Raw genomic sequence first — 25371 nt, 5'->3', positions numbered from 1 at the left:
TTGTAGATGGACAAAATTAAAAAATAAAGATTAAAATAATAAGATTAAAAATCGAAAAAAAATAATTGGTTGGTAGGGTAAATTAGAAGTACTTAAAATAGAATCACTAAATGTTTTGCTTGTCTTCGCATGTTTGTTTGTGTGGGGTCTTTTTTTTAAATTAACATTAAGCTAGAGTCGAGTTAAGTTTAGGTTTCTCTTCGTTCGCTACATTTACATATACATAGTTAGAAACTAAATTGTCGAGATAGTGTCAATTTATGTAGTTTTTTTGTGTGGCTTTTCATCTTTTTCTCTTATCCATGTCGTATATCGATGTGACCTATGAGTACTATATACAAATCGCCCGATCCGACCGACTGCCTTGCATAGAAAAGCAGCACCGTTTCGGGCGGCGTCAATGAGGAGGTTTCTTTTCAATCGTTTTAGCATTAGTTTACACTTACGCGTAGGCTACGGCTACCATTAATATTTACAATTTATTCCGAACTAAGTGAAAAATAGATTAAATTGAAGCAGATTTTTCAGTAACATGCAAAACGTCAAAACTTGTGCAGAGTCGTCTCTCTGACTCTGTCGTCCAGTGGTTCTTGGTCTTGGTCTAAATTCTAGCAAGCAATTGGTCAAGTGATTTTTTTTTTGAGGGGTTTTGGGGGTGTCAAAAACAAAAAGTTTTTTAATTTTGAATGTTTGTCTTTATGGTATACAACTTTAGGCTTTGGTCAGTCCATTGGAATAATTATGGTTGCAAAAACTGTGTCCCTTTTGCAGTGTCGATCGGGTAAATTGTTTGTTTTTGTTTAATAATTTTCAATATTTAAAAAATTTTTATTCAAACTTTATGATTTCCAAAGTTATAATTCCTAGGATTTGCATTCTATAAAATCTATAAAAAATGTTCCAGCTGGAAACAATGATATATTGAACGATCGAAACGGCTAGGTCACAGTTATGCTAATTACTATACAAAATTTTCAAGGGAGTTTACGAGTTTTTGCCTGTTACAGATTTTTTCATTTTTTCGTGACGACTAAACTGCTTCAATCAACAACAACAACATTTTGGCGTCTCTCTCACATTTCGAACCCAACCCAGTCTTTTCTTTGTGTGTGTGTGTGTATGTGTGTGTGTGTTGTTAGCTCCATACGGATTTCTCCGGATTTGCCTGGAGCCCGTCCGAATTTTTGGAGTTACATGTGCGGAGTGCCGCAGACCACGGACCGCTGCTGTTGCGCCGCCCCCGCTCCGCTGCCCGCTGCCGAGGCGGCGGCCATCAGCTGGGATGAACAGGCTCCCGCCACGCCCGCCGCCGCCAACGAGGGCCAACGCTGGCTGCAGTATGAGCCCTCGCCCAGCACGGAGATCCTCTTGCCCTCCGCCGCGCCCGGTGCTCCCCCCGTCGCTCCCTTGGAGGAGCTGCCTGCCGGCGAACTGCGGTGCATGAGCGTGGGATCGGTGTTGAGTTGCTTCTGCGACTTGGCCCTCTGCAGCGGAGCCACACAAAAGTCTGAGTTGGCATTGTTGTTATCGGCCACCGAGGCCACATATCCGCCGTACATTAGGCACTCGTCGGCCGCTGCTGCCGCCGCCGCTGCCGCTGCAGCCGAGGCGCAAATGTTGTTGACCGACTTGTCCCAGGTATTTTTGATGATGTTCGGGTTGCCGCCGTCGAAGGTCAGGCCACTGTTGCTGCCGGTCTTGCCGCCCAGAGAGGCGGAGGCCAATGCCACGCCCACAGCGCTACCGTTGTGATGCATTGTGGCCACCGCATTCTGCTCGTTCTGCTTCCTGGCCTCCGCATCGTCCTTCTCCTGGGCACGCTTGCGCTTCCGCTTCATGCAGAACACCACACAGGCCGCTATCACCGCCACCAGGGGCATGGCCACTGAGAAAACAGCAATCAGCACAACCTGGGCATTGGTCAAGCCATCGGCTCTGGCCTGCGTCGTGGCTCCATATTGGTGGGCAGTCACCGAGTCGTAGGATTCCTCGTCGCACTGTTTGCCCCTGAAGCCATTGGCACATACGCATTCGAAGGAGTTGACACGATTCATGCAGGTGCCGCCATTGTGACACGGTCCACTGCTGCACTCATCGATGTCCACGGAGCAGTCCTTGCCAGTGAATCCCGCCCGACAGGTGCACTGGTAATCGTTGTTCAGATTCAAACAGGTTCCGCCATTGGCACACGGCCGGATGAGGCATAAATCCACTTTGCTACTGCAATGAGTGCCATGGAATCCGGGAACACATTGGCAGCGGTACTGGTTGACCATATCGATGCAGGTGCCTCCGTTCTCACACTGATGACCCAGACAATCGTCAATGTTCGTTTCGCACTTGGTGCCCGAAAATCCCGCCGGACACATACACTTTCCGTTCGGCTGACAGCTTCCTCCGTTTATGCAGGGATTCGGGCTGCAGTTGTCCAGCTGGAGTTCGCAGGTGGGTCCGCTGTAGCCAATGGGACACTCGCACTGGTAGCCCTGACTTTTGCTCCCCAAACCGGGACGAACGTTGCGGCAGATGCCCTGGTGGCAGGGCTTGTCCGTACAGGTGAGAACTTTCTCCTCGCACATCTTGCCGCTCCAGCCGCTGGAACAGTGGCACTTGTAGCCCGTTTTCGTCGGCGGCTCATCGATGCAGGTACCACCATTCTGGCAGGGATTAACATCGGCATCGCAGGAGTAAATCTCAGTTTCGCAATCATCGCCACTGAATCCGGGGGCGCATTTGCAGGTGTACAATCCTTCGCCGGTGTTGAAACAGGTTCCGCCATTCTTGCAGGGTCGGTGGTTGGTGCAGTAGTTCAGATCCTGGTTGCAGTACAAGCCACCCCATCCTTCGTTGCAGATGCAGGTCCAGGGTTTGTTGCAAGTGCCATGGATGCAGTTCGGTTCCAAAACGCACTCGTTGCACAAAGCTCCCTTCCAGCCCAGTTGGCAACTGTAAAAACAGAGAGAAAGGTAAAAAAGGGATGATTAGTGTGACTGTAGGTTTATAAATACAAGAAATAACGGTGTCATTGCAAGTGTGACCATGCTTGAGTATGAGTTATTCTCATTTATTTACATTATATTTAATTTATTTCGCTCATCGCACATTCGAAAACATTGGGTATCACTCATTTTATTTCTTTAACAGAGGTCTCAAAGAAATCCACAAGCACAGTTAAACATCTTTGGCTCTGTTTATTGAAGCGCCGCGAGCGCTGGTTTACTTTTGACTTTTAAATGCGAGCGAGCAGGAGGGAATTGGAAGACTGGTGCTCCATCACCTGTTCCACGCATCTCTGCATCCCGCTCCCTCCCCCACATACACTTGTTTGCATGCCACGCTTGATTGCAGTGGAAAAAGAGGCAGAGGATGGGCAAGAAAAGAGCAAGGCAGATGCAGAGACCCAGGGAAAGGAAGATGGCTTGTCAACTTGAAAAAGTCTCGTTCGCAATTGAAATAAAACGAATGTCTCTGCAAGAAGTCATATCCGCACACTTGAAAATAAAGAAGAGAAAGAGAGAAAGAGCTGAGAGGCAGTCACAAAATTTTTGCATTTCTCACGATCATAAATTGATTTCAAGCCCAAAAAGAAAAAAGTGTTTCCTCTGCAACAAAAAAAAGCATGCACGCACGCACATGCACGCATTGCCAAATGCAAGTGTGGCCAACTGTGAGGCAAAAAAGCCTTCACCCACAAAGATTTCAATAGTTAATAATTCAAACCAAGACAGCTAACCTGTTGAAATAGCGGAGGGCGGAGTGGGTGGAAGCGGTGGAGTTGGAGAGACAAGTAACAGACAAAACAGACAAACAGACAGACTGGGAGACAAGTAGTAATTGATATGCGTCAGCCAGTGTGTACACAAAGAAATGTCAAAAAAGCAGCAGTCGCGTTGCCAACTAGCAAATGTGTGTTGTATGCGCTTAGAATTATTAAAATATTCCCACCATCAAACAACCTGGCTAAGTGGCACGCATACCCGGGCGTATCTGTGGTTTCCAGCTAACAATTCGATTCACAAAACAGTTCCACCAATCACTTTACTCCACTCCATTCCACACAATGATGTGTTGATTTTGGTGCTCGTTTTTATTTGGCACAATTATCGGCGGACCACAAAATGTTTGATTTCCGCCCGGCCGCCAGTGAGAGATATTTATTGGCCAACATAATGCATAAATAATGAGCGACATCCTCTACTCTCGACGTTGAAAAATCAATTTAGCAGATCGCCGCTAGTGTAGCAAAATTAGCACAACACTATTCAAATAGAAATAATCAAGTAAAGTAAAGTGAAGTAAAGTTATGTAAAAGCATTGGGTCTAGCCATATTGAACTTTATTCCCCTGTGCAGCTGTTTTTTGTTGAAATTGTATGCTGCAAATATCTGCAAATATTTGCCAGCGTCGTCAAAAGTGTTCGCTTACACCTTGATGGGCAAAAATGTGGGAAAAACTTCGGTACTTGTAATTCAATTTGGTCGCCTGGCTTTTACTTCGCTTCAAAATTGTAATGCAAAACCCCGGCCAAATCAAATGACATCGCGCCGAACCAAAAGAATTTCTGCGGTCGCCGAACGAACAGAGCGAGCGAATAAAAAACGTGCATTAAAATCCAAGTAAAAACAACAACAAAAAAATAATAAAAATAAAATAAAATAAAATAAAAGAGCAGCAAAGTGTTTTCTGCCCTTTTCGCAAAGCTCACGGTAGCAGTCAAACATTCAGCATTACATTGAAAAGGTGTGCCCCATCATGATAGTTGTTGCTGTTTTTCTTCTTGTTTTTGCTGGGTGGGCAGGCAAAAAACAAAAGCAAAAAAAAATAAAAAAAAAACAAACAACAAACACAAACAAATAAAACGTGCAAACACAAGGAGGACAAGAATCATCATAAAATTGAAGGCGAAATAACCCGTTAGTTGCAGTTAGCAACAGTTGGCTCTATGAAATACATTGTCCTCTAAGTTTCTAAGGATTTTACACAATGATTTGATTGTTGTTAGAAAAATGTAAATATTTTGAAAAAACAATATTGATTTAGCAAACTAATTTTAACTATCCATTTTCTGATGTGTTACAGATATGCCAGCATTGGCTCACAAAGGCCTAATCAAATAAATACGATCAAATAAAATACTTACACGCATTGATTGGGTTTGTCGCAGTGTCCATGCTCACAGCCTTTGGCGCATTTGGCTGCAAATAAAAAAGAGAGGAAAAATTTAAATATAAATTAATTAAAATGTAAACAATACGGGCGGCGGCACTTTCCCAAAAACTTAAATGGCTTTGAAATGGACTCCCCACCTGTCCGAGTTAGAGTTCGACACAAACATAAGCCCGGGGGACACCCACTCGACGAGCTGCAACCCACTCACAGACATCGAGATCCATCAAATTGAGGCAATTCCGAAGCAGAAGTGCCGAAAAAACTTTCTTTTTCACGCGTCTGGCAATGAAAAATAAATACAAAACAAAAATGAGAGATGTCTCTGGGAAATGAAACAAAAGCCGCGCGTTAAACAATAGAAAAACGTTTAAAACGTTTTAGCACAGACTAAAAATGAAAGAAAAAGAAAAACTATAAAAAATGAATCATGGCCAGTGGCTCTCAAACTCTTTGGCGATCGATCGGCAGTGTGTGAGTGTTTTAAGCCAAGCAGGAATAACTTGTTTCTAAGGCCAAAAAGGAAACACACAAAATGAAATAATCCCATGGCCAGGAGAAGAAGCAGCAGTCGTAGCAGCCGTAGCAGTTGTAGCCTGAGCAGCTGAGGCGGAGGCCGTGGCCCAAAACAGAAAACAGATTCCCAAGCTCAAAAGGTTCGACGAAAACTTCGATTGGAAGCTGGGCTGGAGTTGGAGTTGAAGTCGGAGACGGAGTCGGAGTTGGGATCTCTCCGAAGAATGTGGCAAACATGTTTCGGCCGGCGAGAGAAGCAACAGGCAGAAGGCAGGAAGTTGGGGAGTTGCCACAAGGGCCTAGAGAAGGGGTAAAAGTCGTGAACAAAACTAAAAAAGGCAATGCCAAAAGGAGCCCAGAACGTGGAAGGAGCCGCTCAAGCTGCCGCTGCCGCTGCCACTGCCACTGCCGCTGCCGCCGCTGATGATGATGCTCCTCTTTAAACCGTCGGAGTTTCATTCAGAAGCAAGCGTCTGCGGCGGCAGCGGCAGCGGCAGGAAAATTGCTAGAAAATCACAAAAACGTGTTCTGAACGGAGGGGATGGATGCCGGAGGGGGGGGTGCGAGCACAGCCCCCTTTTAATATATATAGAGAAAAGCGTAATATTGGCAATTGCCAATGATTTTTATTACCATCGCCGGCAGACAACGGAGGCTGGCTTGAAATAGATTTTCCAGAAAGTGAAAAAGAAGTTCACACGCCCCAGGCCAGAAATAATCCGCGTTAATCGAATGATATATATATATATATATCGCCTCTTCCGCTTACTTTCACTTTTGGCCAGGGTTCTCAAAGCTCATCAAATGTATCTCGCAGATGCATCTTTTTAGCACCCACTGGCCAACAATCCAGCCAGCTGCTTGCCATTCACGAAGTTTAGCCAAAATAGCTCATTTCCTTGAAATTAACTTCATTCATATACGTACGCACTTGGCCGAAAAACAAAGGGGGATGTAAAAAAAACCTTCAAGACCTTTTGGGCCAATTTACTCTGTTTCTCGGCTGTTTTTTTTTTGTATTTGTTTTTTTGTTTTTGCAGCCTGCACGTTTGGGCTTTTTATTTGCTGCTGCTCCTGCTGCTTCTGCTGCTGGAAAATAATTTTCGCACATGTGTGCGAGTGTGTGCCTTAATTTAAGCTCATTTCTGCGCATTTAAGTTGAAAATAAAATATAGCAAGCAGGAGCAGCTGCCTCTTCCGCTGGCAACTTGCTAAACCGGCAGCAGGACACAAAAATTATCTGCCCCGAAAAAAAGGCAGCGCAGAAACATAAAAAAAAATCAAAAAAAAAAGAGCTAAGGGAGGGCAAGAGAAGAGAAGAGCAGTAAAGAAGCAGAAGAATCGAACCGAAGCCCGTCTTCAGGAGACTACGACATTTAAGGTGTAATCAGACGTTGCCACAACAGCCCTAAAGGAAGTTTGTTCTTGGGTCGACGTCGACTCCTCTTCTCGGGTCCTCAGAAATGCTCGGCATGCAGACGATGAACCAAGGCAAACCAAACCGAACCCGAACCCAAACCCAAACTCAAGCCTTGATCATCTGTATATGTGCGAGTGGACCCCTTACGCAGACACAGATACACCACCGATACAGATACACCGGCACCACACCTTTTTGGACCAAAAACCCGGGCCCTTGCACTTGGCGTGGGAAGATTTTTGTATGCCCTGCTCCTCATCATCAAGATCATCATCATCCCCATCATCATCATCGTTGTCGGTCTGGTATGGTGTGTGTTGTGTTGTGTTGTGGTGTGTCTGCTCTGATTCACAGTTGAAAAGTTGTTGGTAAGGCAAAGGTAGCTAAACAGCGACTACCAACCAACTACAAAGGGCTGCCCGAATTTCTGCTCTCGGCAGTTCGTTAGACGTTTTGTTCTTCCAATGACAAATGACTTTTCCCAAAAATCTTGCATTTTGTTTTTCGTTTCCCGAACTTCATTGATTTTTAATTTATTTGTTTGACTTTGATTTCTTGTTCCCCCCACTTGATATCCATTTTGTGTATTCAAATTTTTTAGTTTCGCTTTTTTGTCAACTCATCGCACCGTACGCATTTGAAAATAATTATACTTTAATTCGTTGGGGCAGCAGCATCAGCAGCAGCAGTTCTTTTTTTTGGGCATTGTGTACAATCATCTCATTTGATTTGACAAGCAAGTGATTTTCAATAATAATGAGAGCTGGCAGGCCAAATACAAAAAAAAACACAAAATAAACTTAAGTTTTTAGCCACTTGAATCGGGAGATCGGCAGAAGCAACAACAAACAGAGCGAGCCAAGTGCTTTCGGCGTAAAAGAATGTGTGGAGTGGTGGATGGAGGCTATTGATCCGTGTGGATATCAAAGGCCGAGATTCAAAGTGTATCTTTGTATCTATGGCTTAAGCTTTTGTGAATGTTTCAACAAATCACGAAATAATCGAATGGCAAAAAACTATTTGTGTTTTGTAAAAGCAAAAGTTAAGTTCCAACTGATAGAAAACATTCTAGTTAAATCAATGTTTCAATTCTTCTATTGATTATTTTTACAAATGCCCTTCGCTTACAAGTACCCATCAACATTTAACCTTATATTGAAAATCACCTCCCACATGGTATTATTTAAAAACCATTTTCTACTTACGTATGTGACAGTAATCGCCCTGCCATCCGGTCAAACAGATAATTTCGCCCGTCTCCGAGCAAGTGGAGTGTCCAAACGAATCGTCGCGCGGCCGGCAGAACTTGGCACAGCCGGATCCGTAGTAGTTGGCATCGCAGGTGACACGGAAATCGTACTCCAGCGACGTGTACTGTGACTCCGACTTGTTCGTCTTCCACTCGGAGGACACTTCCAGTACCTGCTGCACCAACAGTCGCTGGATGAGGAGATCTGCAAGTAGAGAGAGAGATCGGGACCACGATAAGTGTGTGAGAACAAGTTGAGCCCGCCGATAGACTAATGAAGATTAATTGGGTTAAAGATGATCCGATGAGATGGCGCTCGAGGCAAAAAAAAAACCTCTGTTTGGAATGCAGCAAATGGGAAATAGAAAAACAAAAAAAACAAAAACCAAAAATCGAAATCGAAATCGAACGGAGTGAAGCGAAGAAACTTGAAAACCCCCAAAATGCAATTGCTCGTCACAGAGTCAAGTGCTCAAGCCGAGGTATGCAGTTTGGTTAGGGTACGGACTACGGCGGCTTACTACTTGGTATGGTATTTGGCGATGAGAGAGGCAAACTGGCAGACAGACACGGGGCATGGCTAAAATATACCAACAACAACAGCCACAACAACAACAAAATATGTAAAGAAAAAATAAAAGAAGGCAGCAGGCAGCAGGCAGCAGGCAGCAGGCAGCAGGCAGACCGCCAGCCAAGCTCGTCGAAGCATTTTTCAGCTGTTCGCCGACCGGTCTCGACTTTGGGATGGCTGGCAAGGCAACTCGTTTGTGTGCGTCTCGTATCTACAGGCACACATTTACACAGATATGCAGATACACTGGCACCGATGCAGATACAGATACATGTGCAGCCACATTATGCCATGGTCTATAAAGTAAATTGCAGGTGCATGACTATTCGAACTGCAGGCAAGCTAAGCCAAAGCTAAGCCAAAGCTAAGCCACAGTCAAGTTTTCTGCTAGTAAATGTATGTACAAAGCAATAATAATCTAACGAAATGCCAGAGAAGAACTAAACAAAACAACAGAATTAATTAGCCTGGTGAAAAGTGTATTTGGAATAGTGAAAGTAAAACGGAGAGCATATAAACAAGTTCAAATTTTCCGCATTTCCAGTCTACCACTATTGAGCAACCGACAAAAATATTTGCCCAAATATATCAAACCATATTGTCAAAGCTATATATTACACGGGCGCACATATGGAGCGAGTCCATTGACAAGCAGCCTAACTGGTTGGCCAATAAAAATATTAAATAAAAAATTCGGCAACTCCAAAAACTCACTAATTAATTACCAAAAATATGCACAACTCAAATGCGGCAACCAGAATTCTTAGCCAGTTGCCCGATCCGCTGGCAGTAAGCTGTTATGTGTTGGCAATTGCATTTTTTTTGGCCAAGCTTCACCTGCCGACGACGAACGGGGCCGACAACATGGAAAAGCATTCAATGCAAAAATCGCACCAGCCGACAACATTCCCAAAAACAAAAACAAAAAACAGAAAACAAAAAACAACAAAAAATTGAATTGTACTTTGTGTGGTTTTATTTACATTTGCAACACCGACACACACGTTCGCTCACTAGTGCGATAAAGCCCATAGGATTTGTGGCATGACAGGTTATTAGACAAGCCGGCAAGAGACGCACAATTTTTGGCCAGTTTGGCCAGTTTGGAAAAACGTGCAATAAAATATATGAGGCAAATTTTTTGTGAAAATATTTACGCAAAGCTGCATTTTCATAATTATCTGTGGAAAAGCGGCGTGTGACAACTTTCGCAATGGCTGGAAAAAAAAGACTGACAATCGCGGAAATGTAAGGATTTTCAAAAAATTAACTATGTGGGAATTTCTCTAGAGAGGTAAACTGTCAAGAAAAAAAAATAAACAAATTTTGAAGGTATTTAGCGTAAGGAGAAATAATGAAAAGCCTATTTGACACACAAATATATTATTTGGAAAACCGCTTTGTCAACCCATTTGCTGCGCTCAACAAATGAGTGAAATTTGTGTGCAACAAATTTGCAACAAGAAATCCAAACTTGACTCTGACTCCCGATCCCCCTAAATCCCCTCCCCTCCCCTCCCCACCCAGCATCCGCCTCCCCAAGTATCGCTGACTTGGACTTGAGGAATTTTTTCGAAAATACCATTTTATCAAGACACACGACGACAACAAAAACGAAAACAACACAACAACGACAAGTTTTGTGGCAGACAGACAGACAGACAGAGAGACAGAAAGACAGAAAAGATCGAAGGAAGCCAAGTCGAAAAGAGAAGTTGGGCTCTTGTTGCCGGGCTGCCGCTTCTTGATCCAATGAGTTAAAATTAAAAGATAAGCATTTTAACAACATCGAACCAGGAGAGCAGCGGTCGCAACGTGCAACTAACAACTTTGGCATTGGCAGAGATTAATTGGTAGGTAGGGATAGGTGAGGAAACCGAAGAGGCCGCCACAGTCCGGCGAAAATCTCGAGAGCCATGAGTTGAAAGATTTCTGAACGCATCAAGAGGCCAGAGAATCACCTTGCAATGTCTTTCGTACACAGTACGAAAATTGTCATCGCATTAGGAGATATTATGGAAAAATACCAAAATTAACAAATTTTATTAGTGCTTCATTGGTTAAATTTAAGTATTCTATTAATTCATGCCCAATTTGAATACATTAACATCAAGTTAATAATGTCATTTTTGCACAGTGCCGAACTGGGATTCAGATTCTTTTTGCCCAGCAGGTCCGGTTCCTTCGGCTGTTGGCCGTTTTGCTGGCCTCAGGCTCTGGGCTCAAAAACTTGGCGAAAAGGTCGCCATGTGCGTTGCCCCTCACTCCGCCTCCCCCTTTATGTAATTTATGTTAAATGAATATAACAAAAAAGAGCTAAACTCGTTTGCAAAATGCTGCGGCGTAAACTTGCTATGCAAGTCCAAGTATGCGGGAGATCGTCATTCAGCGTAGCGAACGAAAAAGGAGAAAAAAAAACTGTGTTGCATACTTTTAAATAATGAAATTAATCCTTGACAGGCGGCGAGACTAGGAAATCTCGGTGTGCAGAAATTGAAATTGCAATTGCTTGGGAGTTGGGAGTTGGGGGTTGTGGTGAAGAGGGGTGAACAGGGGGGTGGAGAGGCTATACTTGTACCGATAAAGATCTATTAGCCTGGGACCGCCTCGGAAATTAGCCTGTAGCCAAGGCGGCACAGCGGGAAGTCGAAGAAGCCGAGTGAAAATCGGTTAAGGAGCTCCAAGCAAAACAATTAAAATTCCTTCAAGGAATAGGCCAAGCTAAATATAGAAAAATCGAAAAAGGGAAAAAGGGCGAGCTGAAGAAAAGGGCGAGACGAAAAACAAAGAGAACAACATGCTAGAAATTCCTATGAAAACTCCATAAATTTCGAGCCAAAAGAAAGTGCAGGTAGCTAAGCCCCAAACAGGTAGCCTTCTCCTCCTTGGCTCTTTCATCAAATTGTGTGGGAAAATCGGCCACAAAAAAGTGTTTTTAAAAAATCGAGTTGAGGAATTTGTTTTGTTGAAGAAAGAAAAATCTGGTTGCTTTGTCAAGGACAGCACTGCTGGCTAGATCCTTGTGTGGTCCTTATCGCTGGAAGAAAATCAGTTACTACACAGCAGATCCATGTAGCATTGTTTCCAAGATGAATTACACACGATCTCTGCGATCTCGAATCGAGATCCCGATCGAGACAATCGGAATCGCCTTGGACTAGCGTTTAGTTCGTGAGCTCGGGCTTAATTGCATTTTAAGCAAATGAGGGATGGGCAAACCTCAACTTCGAGCACACTTCCGTTCAAACAGGCAGACAAGACAACAAAAGGCGACAAAGTCTGGCCCTCGATTATCCCCCGTGTGTGCTGGTTGGTTATTTAAAACCACTCAATACCCCGGAAATCTTACACTGAGCGAAGCGCAAAAGCTTGGTATCAAGTTGCAGGTCTTTGCGATCGCTCCTCGCTTTTTTGACAGCTTTCGATCACAGGAAGCAGGATGAGCTCGTCATAACTTTTGGCAATGTTTCAAGGAAGTAATTAAACGGCCTGAAAGGTATTTTTCATATACATGGGTACATATAATATCTTTTACTTACTGTTGGTGCGCGCATTGCCGCTGTTGTTCGTATCGTGCCAGGCCTCGACGATCAGCGAGAAGGTGCCCTGTAAATCGGAAAAGAAAAGGAAATGGTTAAAGAAAGTTCGCATCTAAACGGGAAATGACAGGCACTAATGCCTAATGCACTTATCAAAACCGAATCGGCTATAACTAATTTTGAGCTAATGGGAAGCTCCGAAGCCCCCACAGTGAGCGCTCATTATAAAGAGATTATGACAGGCGGCTGGCTAAGCAAGTTGGCCGCCCACACGAAATCCCCGAAAACACCACCGCCCCCTTAGGCCACCGAAATCTAATGCAATGCGAATGCATTTCAAATGCAAATCGGTAAAATGCAACTTCGAATGCAACCGCCAGGCAGCGCCCTCAATTCACACTTGATTTCGAATGCAGCGCTGCTGGAAAAACCGGCAGAGATGACACAAAATCCGATTCCGAATCTGAATCCGAAGCAAGGCGAAAACCAGCCGATGGAAACTTTTGCAGAGGTGTCTGCAGCGGTTTTCCATGGGCGTAGCAGTTTTGGATTGCGTAGAGCTTCGATCTCCGCGCTCCAAACTCCGAACTTCGAGTTTCGTTTCGATTCGATTCGCGTTGCATGGCATGTAAATGACTAATTTTTCGACCAACTTTCGATTTTGCGTGGGCATGGCTGCCTGCCAAGCGGAGATGTAGAATTAATTTGGTTGATAAGCCAGAGTTGCCGATTGATTGCATAACGATTGCATTGCCATTTGGTGTGTGTCAGACATTGAAATTGCACATTTCGCGGATCTCTTCTATTTGTCGCTGCGAATAAACGTAAAATTTATATGGGCACGACAGGAAGCAAATCAGACATAGATGATCGGCTTAACCAGCGGCGCACAATGGGAAATGAGCAGGAAAGGTAATAACAAACGAATGGTTAAAATGAAATGAAGCGCTGCGATGGTTTATTGGTTTTATTGTGCAGAGAAATAAAGTTTTCAACAGCGACTACGTGATTGCTGGTCGTCTGCATAAAATTTCCCATTGTGGGAAATTTGTATAGGGCCAATTTTATGCGGCTTATGTCGGGGATTTAAAGTTGGGAGCAAAAGGGAAGTTATTTTATATCAATTTCTGGCAGGTAGATTAATATTATTTATTTCAAGGGTAAACATTTTTCGTTTTAGCTATCTAGTGCTCAATTTTTGACCTAAAGGGAAATACTTATTATTCACCTTAAAAGCCTTCCCTTAGTGTGCACGTAAAATATATAAGTTGCGAGTACCTATAGACAATCGTGCGCACTGGCGTATGCCAGAATCCAAAAATAAATGAGGCAACATGCATCAGCGGCCGCTTAGTGAATATCGCGTGCGTCGGTGCTGTATATCAACGTCAATATCCAGCATATAGCAAGCATACAGCATAGGGATCTGGATAGGGTGAAGTGCACTGCGGCAGGGCTCGAAGACCCGGGAGTAGGAGTGGTAGCCAGACACGTAGCAACAGCCACAGGGGGACTGACTCTCAGAAGACACAGCCAGAAGACAGAAGACACAAGACACAAGACAAGACAAGACCATCTGACGGGGGACAAAAGTAGCAAAGTTCAATACGAGCAAGAGGCGCATGAATGCTGCCTGCCATCGCTTCACTATTTTTAGTCGCTGGGGGCGGGCGGAAAACGGGGAGTGGCAGGGCAGGGCAGGGCAGGGCTGGGCTGGGCTGACAACCCCCCCAATGCAACATCAGTTGCTATATCTTCTGGCGTGTCGTCAGGCATGCGTGGCTCGTCTTTCGTTGTTTTAATTAAGTGCAACATTAAATTAGTTGATGCAGCAGCAGCAGCGGCAGCAGACAGAGTCAAACTATAATTAAATTTATAGTTTGACCTAGAAATATTTTGGAGTTTAAAGTGCGCGGAAACAGACCGAAATAAAGTCTAGAATGTGTTAGAAGCCTAAATAGAAAACTAATTTTAGATAGCAAAACAAAGAACTAAAATTCGTGTCGCACTAAAAATAAAATCAAGTTAATTAAAGTTATTTACCAAAATAAAAGCTAGAATTATCTAGATAAACTAAAAATACAACGCTCCAAGCAAATGTTTTTGAGTTTGTATATAGTAGAAAATATTTAAATTAGCCCTAAGTTGAACAATTTGGCGCGTGCTTTTCGAGACTCTCCGTTTTAACTTAATTATGGTAGCCCACAGTTCGCTAATTGTTTATTTATGCTTGCCCGCAGTTTAACCGCTAAAAATGTATGCAGCTTACACATTTCTCGTGCCAAACAACTTTTGCTACCTGGGTCCGGTGGTAATAGCCCTGCCCCCTCCATACTTTCCTCCCCCTTTTCGGACCATGACTTTGCACACTTGAGATACATGTGTGTAATGATAATAATAGTGACGCTGCACATGCGCACAGCTCTGAACAATTAGGAAGTAAAATGTCTACGCAAAGAGAAATAGCAAAACATATTATACGGAAAGGGGATCGAGATAGAGAAAAACACTTATTAGGGGGAGAGAGGGAAAAACACCCCTTAAACTGCGGGCGCACTGACACAAAAATACGTTACAAACTCCAGTTATTGCTGGCATAAAAATACCTTGAAGCTTGAGTAACTTCTTCGTTTCTAGGGTGGACCCATCATCATCTAGAGCGAGTGTTGTAGAGCCTCTTGTCGTAATAATAATTAAGAAATGCACGGCATACCGAGCCGAGCCACAGCCGCGATATACATATTTTTCTTGGCCAGTCGAGCTGAACAGAATAAAGACGAGCGTCTGTGGCGGTATTTCAAAATTTCAACAATTTATTGAGCACACGTGCGCTTTAAAGAGAGATACGAAAAAAAAGGGGGTTAAAAGTCCTAAAAAATAAATCTCCAAAAGGGTGACTTTTTTGGAACGTTGAATAACCCAGCAGAAGCTTTAAACTAGTTAAAGTTATTGGATTTCTTTTTGAAAAATTTTGCCTCATAGAAAAAAACACTATGCTTATAAATTACAAACTCTTTCGAGTAACAGAAAGTTTGACTTTGGGAAATACGATTGTTTATGTGCATGTCTCCCGAGAATTCAAAACTGGAAAGTGTAGGGCAAAAAGTAACGGCAAGTTCGTGAGCCAGGGGTGGTTATAACCCAGCGATCTGGAAATTGTCGCTCGCCAGTTGGTATAGTATATGGTATCGCATGGGATCGGATCGCTGGTGGTGGTGCTGAATTTGGTGGTGACGGTGATATGGTGGTGGTGCGCCGTGGTGCGGTTCGCGCACGCGTTTTCAGCGCATTTTTAATAGTCGACAGATGTTTGGTGCGGCGTGTGCGCCACAGCCAACAACCCTCGACAAGGACGCTCGGCGGAAATAAACGCGGCAGCCGGGGAGTTCTCTCGCGGGAGCGATCAGGGGCTATAAAAAGCCCAAACAAATTAGCAAAGATGCCGCACGAATAAGTTTTCTGGCGAAAAACTACGCAACGCAAGGAAGACAACTTGGAAATTTTTATTGACTGACTGAATGAGTGACTGGCGTCGTCGCAGGGCAAATCTAAATATAAAAGCCATCCGCACAGGCCATTTGCAGCCACAGTGACAGCGAAAAGTGTTCGGCACAGTGTTTTGATCCCTTAATTTTACAGCATTTCTATGGGGCAATAAATCTGGAGTTTCTAAACAGATTTTTGTTTTTTGGAAAATATAATAAGTACTGATTAGGTAGTAGAAATACGCCATTTATATTTTCAACTTGTTTACTTACCGGCCATGAGAACTGGAAGGGGAACTGGATGGGGTTCGTGAATCCCTTGTTCTGGAAGCGCTGGGCGTCGGTCAGGTTGACCGAGTTCTCGCCCAGAATGGGCGTGACCACGTCCCCGTAGGTGCACGGCGAGGTGGTGTCGATGGTGGCCTGGTAGTGCTTCAGGCAGACGCGAAACCGCGTCTTGCAGCTGCCGAGACACTTTCCCGTCGCCGAGTCGGACTCCCCACTGCAGCAGCGGCCCTCGTTGTCCCGCCCGTGATCGTTGCTGAAGTACTTCAGTCGCAACTCAAAGTTGCCGGAACTGTGAACCTGCAACGGATGCAACAAGGGGGTATTTTATTAGTCAAATCAAATTAAAAAGCAATTCATTAAGGCACAGAAAAAGAGGGACAAAACATCGGAGAACAAAGAATGCAGCTCCGAACAAGACGATAAATCTTTCAGCATGGTATTTGAACAAAAAACTGAAATTGCAGAGGAATTTCAGCGGCAACACCAGCAGCAGCAGCAGCAGAGACCCATGCAAAGGACAAAACGAAAACAGGCTTATGAAATATTAAGCGAGAACCAAAACCGAACCGAAAAAGCCCGGCCACATGACAAATGCTCAGCAAGCGGTCGTTTTCTTCAGACCGCTCCGTTTCGGTCCGATTCGGTTTGCAATAAATTCCACTTGGCTTGCCCGTCTTGGCCTGGGCTTTCTGCTCGACTTTCGTTTTGAAGCGCCGACAATATTTGCATATTTGGATTTGCAAATTTGTTTGATAGCCGTCGTCCCATAAATTTCTCAATTAATTTGATGCCGTTGAGCGAGGTGTGAGGGAAATTAGCTAAATGGGTCAAGCATGTGTTCGAAAGTGTCGTTTGGTCGATTTAATTGATTTTTTAATATTTACCATGTTGGGAAAATGTTAATTTGCAGTGATAAAAATTGTCACGCTTGAAATGACCATATACAATAATTTGTAAATGTTTGTTTTGGCATGTTAAATTAAGTTGGGTTCCATCTTATTACGTTTTAAAACAAAACATAATTTCTGAGTTGGAAATTCGAAGGGAAATTGTCATTACACCTCGATTTGGACTTGGCACTTAAAACTTAATTATGACTTCATCATCTGGGCCCATAAATGGGCGAAACAAGCGACCAATGCCCAAAAATAGGCGCACTGCGGAGTTATTGCTCCGTTTTCTATAACTGTTCGGCAATTAACATTTCAGCCACAACAAGTGAAGCTTGTTAAAACGACAATTTAATTGTTAACAAGACATGAGCACAGCAGTGAGTCGCCGTCTCTCTTTCTCACTTATTTATTGTCGAGTGCTCCACATGTGGCTTGGGAAGTTTTGTGGGTTTTCCTCTTCGCTTTTGTAGGAACACGGGTGTTTAATTGCTCAATTAAGCAGAAGTGCGGTCCAGAGATGCTGTGTCGAATCACACAGGTGTAATCCCGGTCGGAAAACAGAGCTAAAGCTGGCGCTAACATTGTTCAAAGGCTTTTCCAATTGTAATTGTAAGGGAATTAAGAGCGAAAGAGAGGACAAACCAAACGAATGTAAGCGCCGAAACGAAAGACTTAGGCAACGAACGCGGGTACAAAGCAACCAGAGAAACAAAAAGAAAAAATTAATTAGATGTAATAAATAATTTAATAATATTTAATTATATGCATTTTAATTTGGTGTGTACAATATGTCTAATTGTTGATCTAAAACACGCAAGTATGATAATAAAATATTTTAATTATATTTTAAAAACTCGTTATGTAAAATTAATTGAATTTAAACAGTAAATAGGTAAACTTCTGTTTAGTCTGTCTTTTTCTCCGTGTATGTATTAATAAGCAGCCAACAAAAACAAAACGGACGCAAAAGAGCAGCACAAAAAACACAACACAACAATAAAAAAAAATTAAATAAAAGAAGCAGCAGCAACAGGCAGCGACGTCGACGTCAGAGAAAAACGATGAAAAAATGTACAAGTAAAACCGAATTGTTTCCCACGGCATACGATTTTGCCGGTCAACATTGATGGTTAAAACGAGGAAAAGAGACAGGGAGAGCTAGGGAGCGCGGAGAGCGAGAGAGCAGCAGCAAAAGGTGTAAGCGAATAAAAGCCAGGTGAAGAAGAGCAGTGCATGCAGCCATATTGAAAGATCGCCAACAGAGAGAGGGAAGCGAAGCCCCAAAGCTATAACAGTTTAACAGAGAGAGGGAGAGCGGTAGTTGTTGTTGTCAGCTGAGCGCAAAAAGAGATAAAACGTGACTTAAAAGTGAATTGGAGTCGCGTGTTTGTTAGTGTGTGTGTGTGTGCAAGCTTACAAGCTGCAGCTGCTCCAAAAAGAGAGAGGGAAACAGTGTGCGAGAGTGGCTCTCCCAGAGCAAAAACTTGTTTTCAACGGCGCTTTGAAGAAGAGCATAAATATGCGCAAAAAACAAGAATAAGAAGCAGGCAAAAAGAATTAATAGACAATCAAGCCAAACGATGCGTCTGAATTAATAAAAGAAATATAAAAAAGAAAATAAAGAAAGGAGAGAAAAAACCATTGAGCGGAAGGAAGGTTGGAAAGGTGGATGTCGGGGGCGGGGCTGTGTCGTGGCCAAAGGAAAGCAAAAATAAACTAAACTACAAAAAATGAGATAAACAAAACACGCACACAAACAAAGGCGCAGCAGTTGACACAATATGTACAAACAAAAAACAACAGCAAGCAAATCAATTTGCATAACACCGAACAAACATTCACACACACTTTAAAGATGGTGGGAAGCAAAAACAAAACAAAACAAAAAGTGCAATCGTTAAAACCACAATAGTTTTGTCCAGCATTTGACACCAATTTTGGTTATAGTTTCTCACACCATTTTAAGGTCCGTCTAAACATAGTTTGACGGACCTTAAAATACGGTTAATATTATAACGCTTTCAAGGAAAATTATATATAAAAGAAAAAGGCAAAATTATAAAAATTGGTAGATTTTAGACTTTAGATTATTAAGCTATAGCATTTTATAAGTGGACAACAAAGAGCAATAAAATAGAGAATCAAAACATTTCAACTTAACTACAAACTAGACACCAGAACTCTGAATTAATTTTATTATTTAATAAAATTAAATCATGTGTAAAATGCTTCTTCTCAACTCTTTTGAAATTTCTTGGAAGTAAATCTTCTAAGTTGAAAATTCAGTTACACCTTGCACAATCCGCCTCATAACTTTGGCACATGTACACTTGTAATGGTTCTTTTTCCGTTTTTTATTTGCCTTCGCCTTCAACTATGAACTCCAAGCTCTACTACGCCTGAAGACCCGAAAGATACAAAAATTGTAAAAGGGGGGCCACGAGGGGGCTCCCCAGGTGGAACTTGAAAGTTGGAACTGCCAACCTCTCAGGTGGGAGACAGACACTTGTTAAAGTGTTAGAAAATAGTGCGTTGCATTGTTTACCTTTTGCTTGAGCCATTCTTTGTCTCTGTTGCTTTTCTTTCTTTTAACTGGGCACTACTCCTATTTTTACTGCGATCACTCAGGCTTGAAGCGACTAGTTAGTTAGTTCTTCGTTTCTTTCTTGCGATTTCCACGTCAACTTGCCTTGACTGACAGACAGACAGTTGTTGTACAAAGCAAAAAAAAAACAGAAGAAAAAATAACACAAGGGGACATAAAAATGTATGAAAGCACGCATTTTTATTATAATTTTCCCTGGCTTTTCCACGACTTTCCTACAGGTGTTTGCTTTGATGCCCCTACACTGCACGTTGTTTATTAATCATTTAAATTCATCATCATAATCAACCGTTAACAACGGGCTTGGGAAACAGTTACAAGCGCAAGTGAATCATCGCGTTGTGTGGGAGTCGTCTTCCTCTTTGGCTTCTAAATTGCAATTAATTATGTTATATGGAGAATGAGTAGAGCAGAGAAGACTACGAGAGCTCCCCCACGAGTCTTCGTCTTCATTCATTCATTCATTTCCATTCCTTCGGCGCTCAATGTTAATATGAAAATTGCATAAATGCAAAACCCAAAGGCAATGCGAGCACGGTTATTTTGATACTTAAATTGATATTTAAACGCAGCATGGGACATGAAAGGGTCGAGAAATTGTGAGAATATAATTCATTATGGAATAAGGAGAAAATTGAATTAAATTGCATTTGCTAATGGCGGGCTAATTGTCCGAGATATTATTTTAAGTGGCAAATTAAACTATTCCACCTATAATTTCAGTCGGAAATGAGTAAGAACTTAGGGAATCTTTAGGAACAGATGCTTCCATATATGGGGGAAACATTTTCAGCTGGTCGCTGTCTTAAGACCCCAGGAGGTTGGCGTCGAGACACTTTTTTGGAACGTTGTTAAAATTAGCGACTAAATAAAAGACTGGAAAAAAAGAAGCTGGTCGAGGAGTGGAGGTAAAAGCACGCAACGTGCCAAAGTTGGGTGAAAATAATGAGAAGTGCGGAGAGTGGAGGAGGTTAAGAGCACATGCAATGTGCACAGAAAATAAGTGGGTAATACTATCGATAAGAAAACATTAAAAAGATTTAACTGAAACTGTTTAAAAACTGGGAAAAGATTTTAAAGACCCTCTCTTTTTATTTAATTTAATAACACATTAAACTAAATTGCTTTAATTAAAACAAATCAGTAAACTGCGCTGATGATAAAAATCAAATTCATATATACCCTTATTTATGAAGATTTTCTACAAGGAAAAAAGGTATATCTTTTTTAAAGTATTTTTTTTTTGTATATTATTTTTATCCGTGTAACCGGGGGATGCTGGCGTTAAAGATCAATGAAAGCATGGCAGAAAAGAATCGCAAGGAGGAATGACGAGAAGCGAAGCAAGTGGGGCTGCGCATGTGTCGCCGTTGACCTACGCAGAGCGTAAAGTAAACCAAAAAAAATCGCATGTAAAAAGCGCATGCAAAGCGGGGAAAGAGAGGAGGAGATGACAGCGACAACGGCAGATGTTGCCCAGCATCATCAACTTTTTAACATCGGCTTGTACTGTAGCACAAAAGCCGCATATTGAAATCGAGCAGTTTTATAATTTTTTGCTGCTGTTCAAGAGGCTTACGCCGTTGGTGGTAAATTTTGATGTTGAGGCAGACTTTGATTATCTCTGCTTTTACACAGAAAAAAAGCTAAGCCTAATAATTAAAACCCAGACTTCGATGCTAATGAAAAATTTTATTTAAAATGTTGATTTAACAGTTAAATATAATGTTCAATGATTTTAGTCCAGCATTGTTAACAATTCCTGTTGTTTTGTTTCTTTTATCATTTTGAACTGTTTGTTATAAAATGAACGTGAAGTTATGATTACAAAAGGAATTAAATGTAAGCTAAGGAACACCGAAACGAATTCATTATTTCAAAACTTTTTTCTGACATATTTCTAAAATCTATTTTACTGATATTTGATATTTTCCTCTGTGTATTAGTATTCAACAATTTTTTGGGGATGGACCTGTTTGGCCATTGGCCTCGCCTCGTCTGTTTTTCAAACTAGTTTTCATCTACGAAGTATATTCCGAAAAGGGTGATCCGATCCACAGTTTCCACCCCTAAAAGCCAACCCGCTTAAAATACGAGCTCAGCTGTTTCTACCCAAAAAGTTCTCAAATTACAAGCGTTTGAGAACTGAATTAACGTCCGAAGTAGGATTCTAGCTAGAGTGGTTTTAAAATTTATTTTTTAGATAATATTAAAACCACCCACCAATCTAAAGAATTTTTAAAAATATTTATCGACCTGACAACCCTAAGCCTTTAATTGCTCTTCCCTTCTTGGCCACAAACACATGCGCGCCCAGCACGGCAGCTGCAAAATTCAGCGGTAAGTGCACGCATGCGCGGAAAAAAAGGAAATTGGAAAAGCGCCGAAAAACACAGATTGTTGGAAGAATAATGTGGGTTTTTCCTGGGACTTTAACTCACCTGCACGATGACTGTGAAGCAAATGAATGCCGTTAATAAACATTTAATCCAATGCATGTTTATTGCTGTTTTTGATGCTGGTATTTTGGATTGAGTGTCGCTTTTAGTGTAATAATCCACGGGCTGTGTGTGTGTGTGTGTGCGGCAACTACTCAAATTGTTTATTGTATTTATTGTGTATTTTTTGGTTACTTATCGCACATGGTTTTGCAATTCGCTTTAAGCATTTTCGATGTTTTGTTGTTGTCGCAAGCTACACGTGCACGCGCCACATTTTTTGTTGTAATTTCCTCGAGTGTGTTTATTTTTAAGTGTCGCGAATTTTAAGCTTTTCGCGAACTTCGCGTGTCTTCTCCTTTTCACGCACAGAAGCGCAAAAGGGAAAAGCGAGAGGAGAACTAACGGTGCTGCGATTCTTGCGTTTTATTTGGCGGAAACACTTTATTATTCTCTTGGAAGATCATTTATTTATTTCTTGGTTCTGGCACTTTTTAATTTCAATTTTAGCTGAGAACTGCCAAGATTCTTGGGAAACTATTGCATTGGCAGTTCGCGTCACACACTGAATGGTTTAGGTCGCGAATCGAGTCGGGGACTTGTGTTTTTCAATATGCTCAGTGGCTGCTTCGGGAGCTGCCGTTCTTGAGTTATTTGCGCGGCCGAGTTGAAAAACTTAATGCCGTTAACGTCCAAAACCGAACCCAAGTCCCCTATAGTTTTACCTCCTCGGAAAGTACTAAAATATACCGTGCTCATTTCGCGCTCTCCTGTGCTCTCTCGTGCGCTCTCCCGCTCTGCCGCGCTAGCTGCATCTCGCTCTGTTGCACGGAGCGCGTGTTGCACTTCTTGCTCTCGCGCTCTCTCAAATCCGACTCTCGCTCTCTCGCTGCTCTGCGGAAGCGAGACGCACTATGCTGCTGACTTTTTCTAACCTACGTATTGGTGGCGCAGCTGCTTTGGAGAACGGGTTTCGTGGCCAAAATTAGTGCATTTCCGCGGGCAGATGGAACAAATGTTGCTGCAACATTGTTGCAAAGAAATGTTGCAAGCAAATAGTAAACATTTATTGTGTTATTTCAGTAGCAATTAACAATAGTTTAAATTATTGTAATCATTTTAAGAGTAAAAAACTACTTGAATAGTCAGAGAGGCTATAGGAACAGAAAAAATACTATTAAAAAAAATAATAAAAGTAGTTATGGACAATTCACTTTTATTTTTTATGTATTTCACTATCCTTGTAACAGTTAAGTAAACATAATTTAATAGAAAAGACAAAGTTCGTATGACTTGTTTATGATAGCTTTTTGGTCAATTAAGTCGTTTTATTTTACCCGAAAACTTAACATTTTTGACTTACCTATAGTATTTTTGGTATAGATAAGCTGTAAAAAACTTTTAACCAAATTCTTTATTTGGCATTCAGATCTTTTGTGATAAAAAAATTTTAACAAAAATTGTTTGACAGTGGGTTATAAATTCTTAAGTCTTTGAGCTGGTTTTACTACATATAACTTTTGCTTAGGTATGGGGGTTGGTTTCTTTAGCAAAAATCAATGATAAGCCACAGGCACCTCGTCGTTTTATAATATCTAATTTGCATATGAAAAGAATGTTTTTTATTAAATATTTACACTTGAATACTGCCTAGAGTATATATTGAAGAGATTAACTATAATATGATTAAAACTTTTGTGGGTGTAGTAATTTATGCTTATTTCTAAACTAAGCTTTATAAAAAATAAAACGTAATTGATTTTCGTTTAAAATGTTTGTTAATATTCTGCTTCAAATAAATGAACTGCTGCTTAAAGTAGTATAATTTTGATCCAACTTCTTTATTAAAATCTGAGGCGGTCTCTTGTCTGAACTTTTATTAATAATTAGCCCAGTCACCTTCCGAAAAGAACAAGATTAATTTGATTCGCTTACTTGACCAAACATTGTAAATCACTTGATAACAGCAGTTCATTGAAAACACCTGATAAATGGGACAACAAGGCAAAGGGCTAAGAAGAACATGACCAGAACTCTCATCGCCCGAAATAAAGTTGTTGAAATTTGTACAATAAAAATCGGTCTTCATTAATTTGCATCGAACCGAGGGACATTTGCATATGCATGAGAGCAGGAGGAAGACCCAGAAAACGAAACCAATCAAGTCAACACCCAATTTTACAAGGAATTGCGGCGGAGCCAGACCCAAAATTTCTCCCGCCAGACTTTCAAGTGTCCGCCACCGATCCTTGCCGAACACAGTGGAGCTCCCTTAACATCAACCAGAATTTAAGCATGTACAAAATATTTGCCTTGAGATATATGATTAACAAGTATATTAATATTATGATTTGGCTCAAAGAAATTAAAATCTTAGTTTAAAATTATTAAGTATATCAGAAGACTAAAAATATGACAAATCATATTAACGCGATCGTATTTAATTAAAATTTGATAAAAGACATTTTGGAGAATATTTAACAGATTTCTTTAATTAAAATGCAATTAGTTATTAAGTAGTAGAAAAAAAATAATTTTCCGATTGCAAGTTACATACCATTTCTTAAAGTTTATTTTAATTTAAAATATAAATAATTTACGATTGAAGCGAGATGCTTTAAAGATGTCAAACTGTAATTGCAATATTTAAACAAAAATATATTTCTCGCAATAAATTTGACAGTAAAGTACTCGCACCGGGAGTTTTTGAGCCCGGAGAAGAGTGAAAAGTTTTTAAATTAAACACAAATTTATGATCAAACAACGGCAACGGCGAAGAAATAAAATGAAAAGGAGCAGCGAGAAGAAAAACCTGCAGGCTGTGGGGCAAAGCCAAACGGCAGCCTCTCGATCGCCGCTTTAGTCCCCTTTAACTCCCTGAAGCCCCCAACCCCCGAGCTTTTGGAGCCAAGTTAGCACCTGTAAACCGGTTGGAAGTCGGCAGGTAAGCGAGAGCTGAGAGCTCCATCTCCGAAAAACAGATGTCCTGCTGCTCCAAATTGAAAGCGCAACATACATCATCCATCCTTTTTGCGTGGACCTTCCGCTTAACCCCTTGACAGCCCCAGCCCCTTAACCCGTCGAAGGGCGCCGTGCAGTTTGAATAATAAGGCAGCAACAACAAAGAAATTGGGGTCATGTACTTGGCCAAGTCCACCAGACAGGCAACATCTTTCACTTTGCAGCCTCTTCTGCCGATCT

General features: G+C 41.8%; 1 protein-coding gene across 1 annotated transcript; it reads right to left on the bottom strand.

The window, feature by feature from the left end:
- Positions 1 to 807: 807 nt before the first annotated feature.
- On the bottom strand, positions 808 to 22852 carry LOC108135826 (neurogenic locus protein delta). The gene is made up of 6 exons (XM_017256708.2): positions 22174 to 22852; positions 16220 to 16531; positions 12462 to 12528; positions 8308 to 8556; positions 5141 to 5195; positions 808 to 2946 (listed from the first exon to the last, which is right to left on the bottom strand). The coding sequence occupies exons 1-6, from the start codon at positions 22228 to 22230 to the stop codon at positions 1191 to 1193; spliced, it is 2496 nt and encodes an 831-aa protein (XP_017112197.1). The 5' UTR covers positions 22231 to 22852; the 3' UTR covers positions 808 to 1190.
- Between the last annotated feature and the right edge of the window lie 2519 nt (positions 22853 to 25371).

The sequence above is a fragment of the Drosophila elegans genome, unplaced genomic scaffold, assembly GCF_018152505.1.
Source record: "Drosophila elegans isolate 14027-0461.03 unplaced genomic scaffold, ASM1815250v1 contig_476, whole genome shotgun sequence".
Lineage (NCBI taxonomy): Eukaryota > Metazoa > Arthropoda > Insecta > Diptera > Drosophilidae > Drosophila > Drosophila elegans.
Note: the sequence above shows the minus strand (reverse complement) of the source record. Positions and strands in the feature narration are given on the sequence as shown.

Coding starts and splice junctions, on each gene's coding strand:
- LOC108135826 (XM_017256708.2), bottom strand. CDS start 22,230: ATGCATTGGATTAAATGTTTATTAACGGCATTCATTTGCTTCACAGTC. Junction 16,532..22,173: donor GCTTCACAGTCATCGTGCAG/GTGAGTTAAAGT, acceptor CATCCGTTGCAG/GTTCACAGTTCCGGCAACTT. Junction 12,529..16,219: donor CCTTCCAGTTCTCATGGCCG/GTAAGTAAACAA, acceptor TCCGATTTACAG/GGCACCTTCTCGCTGATCGT.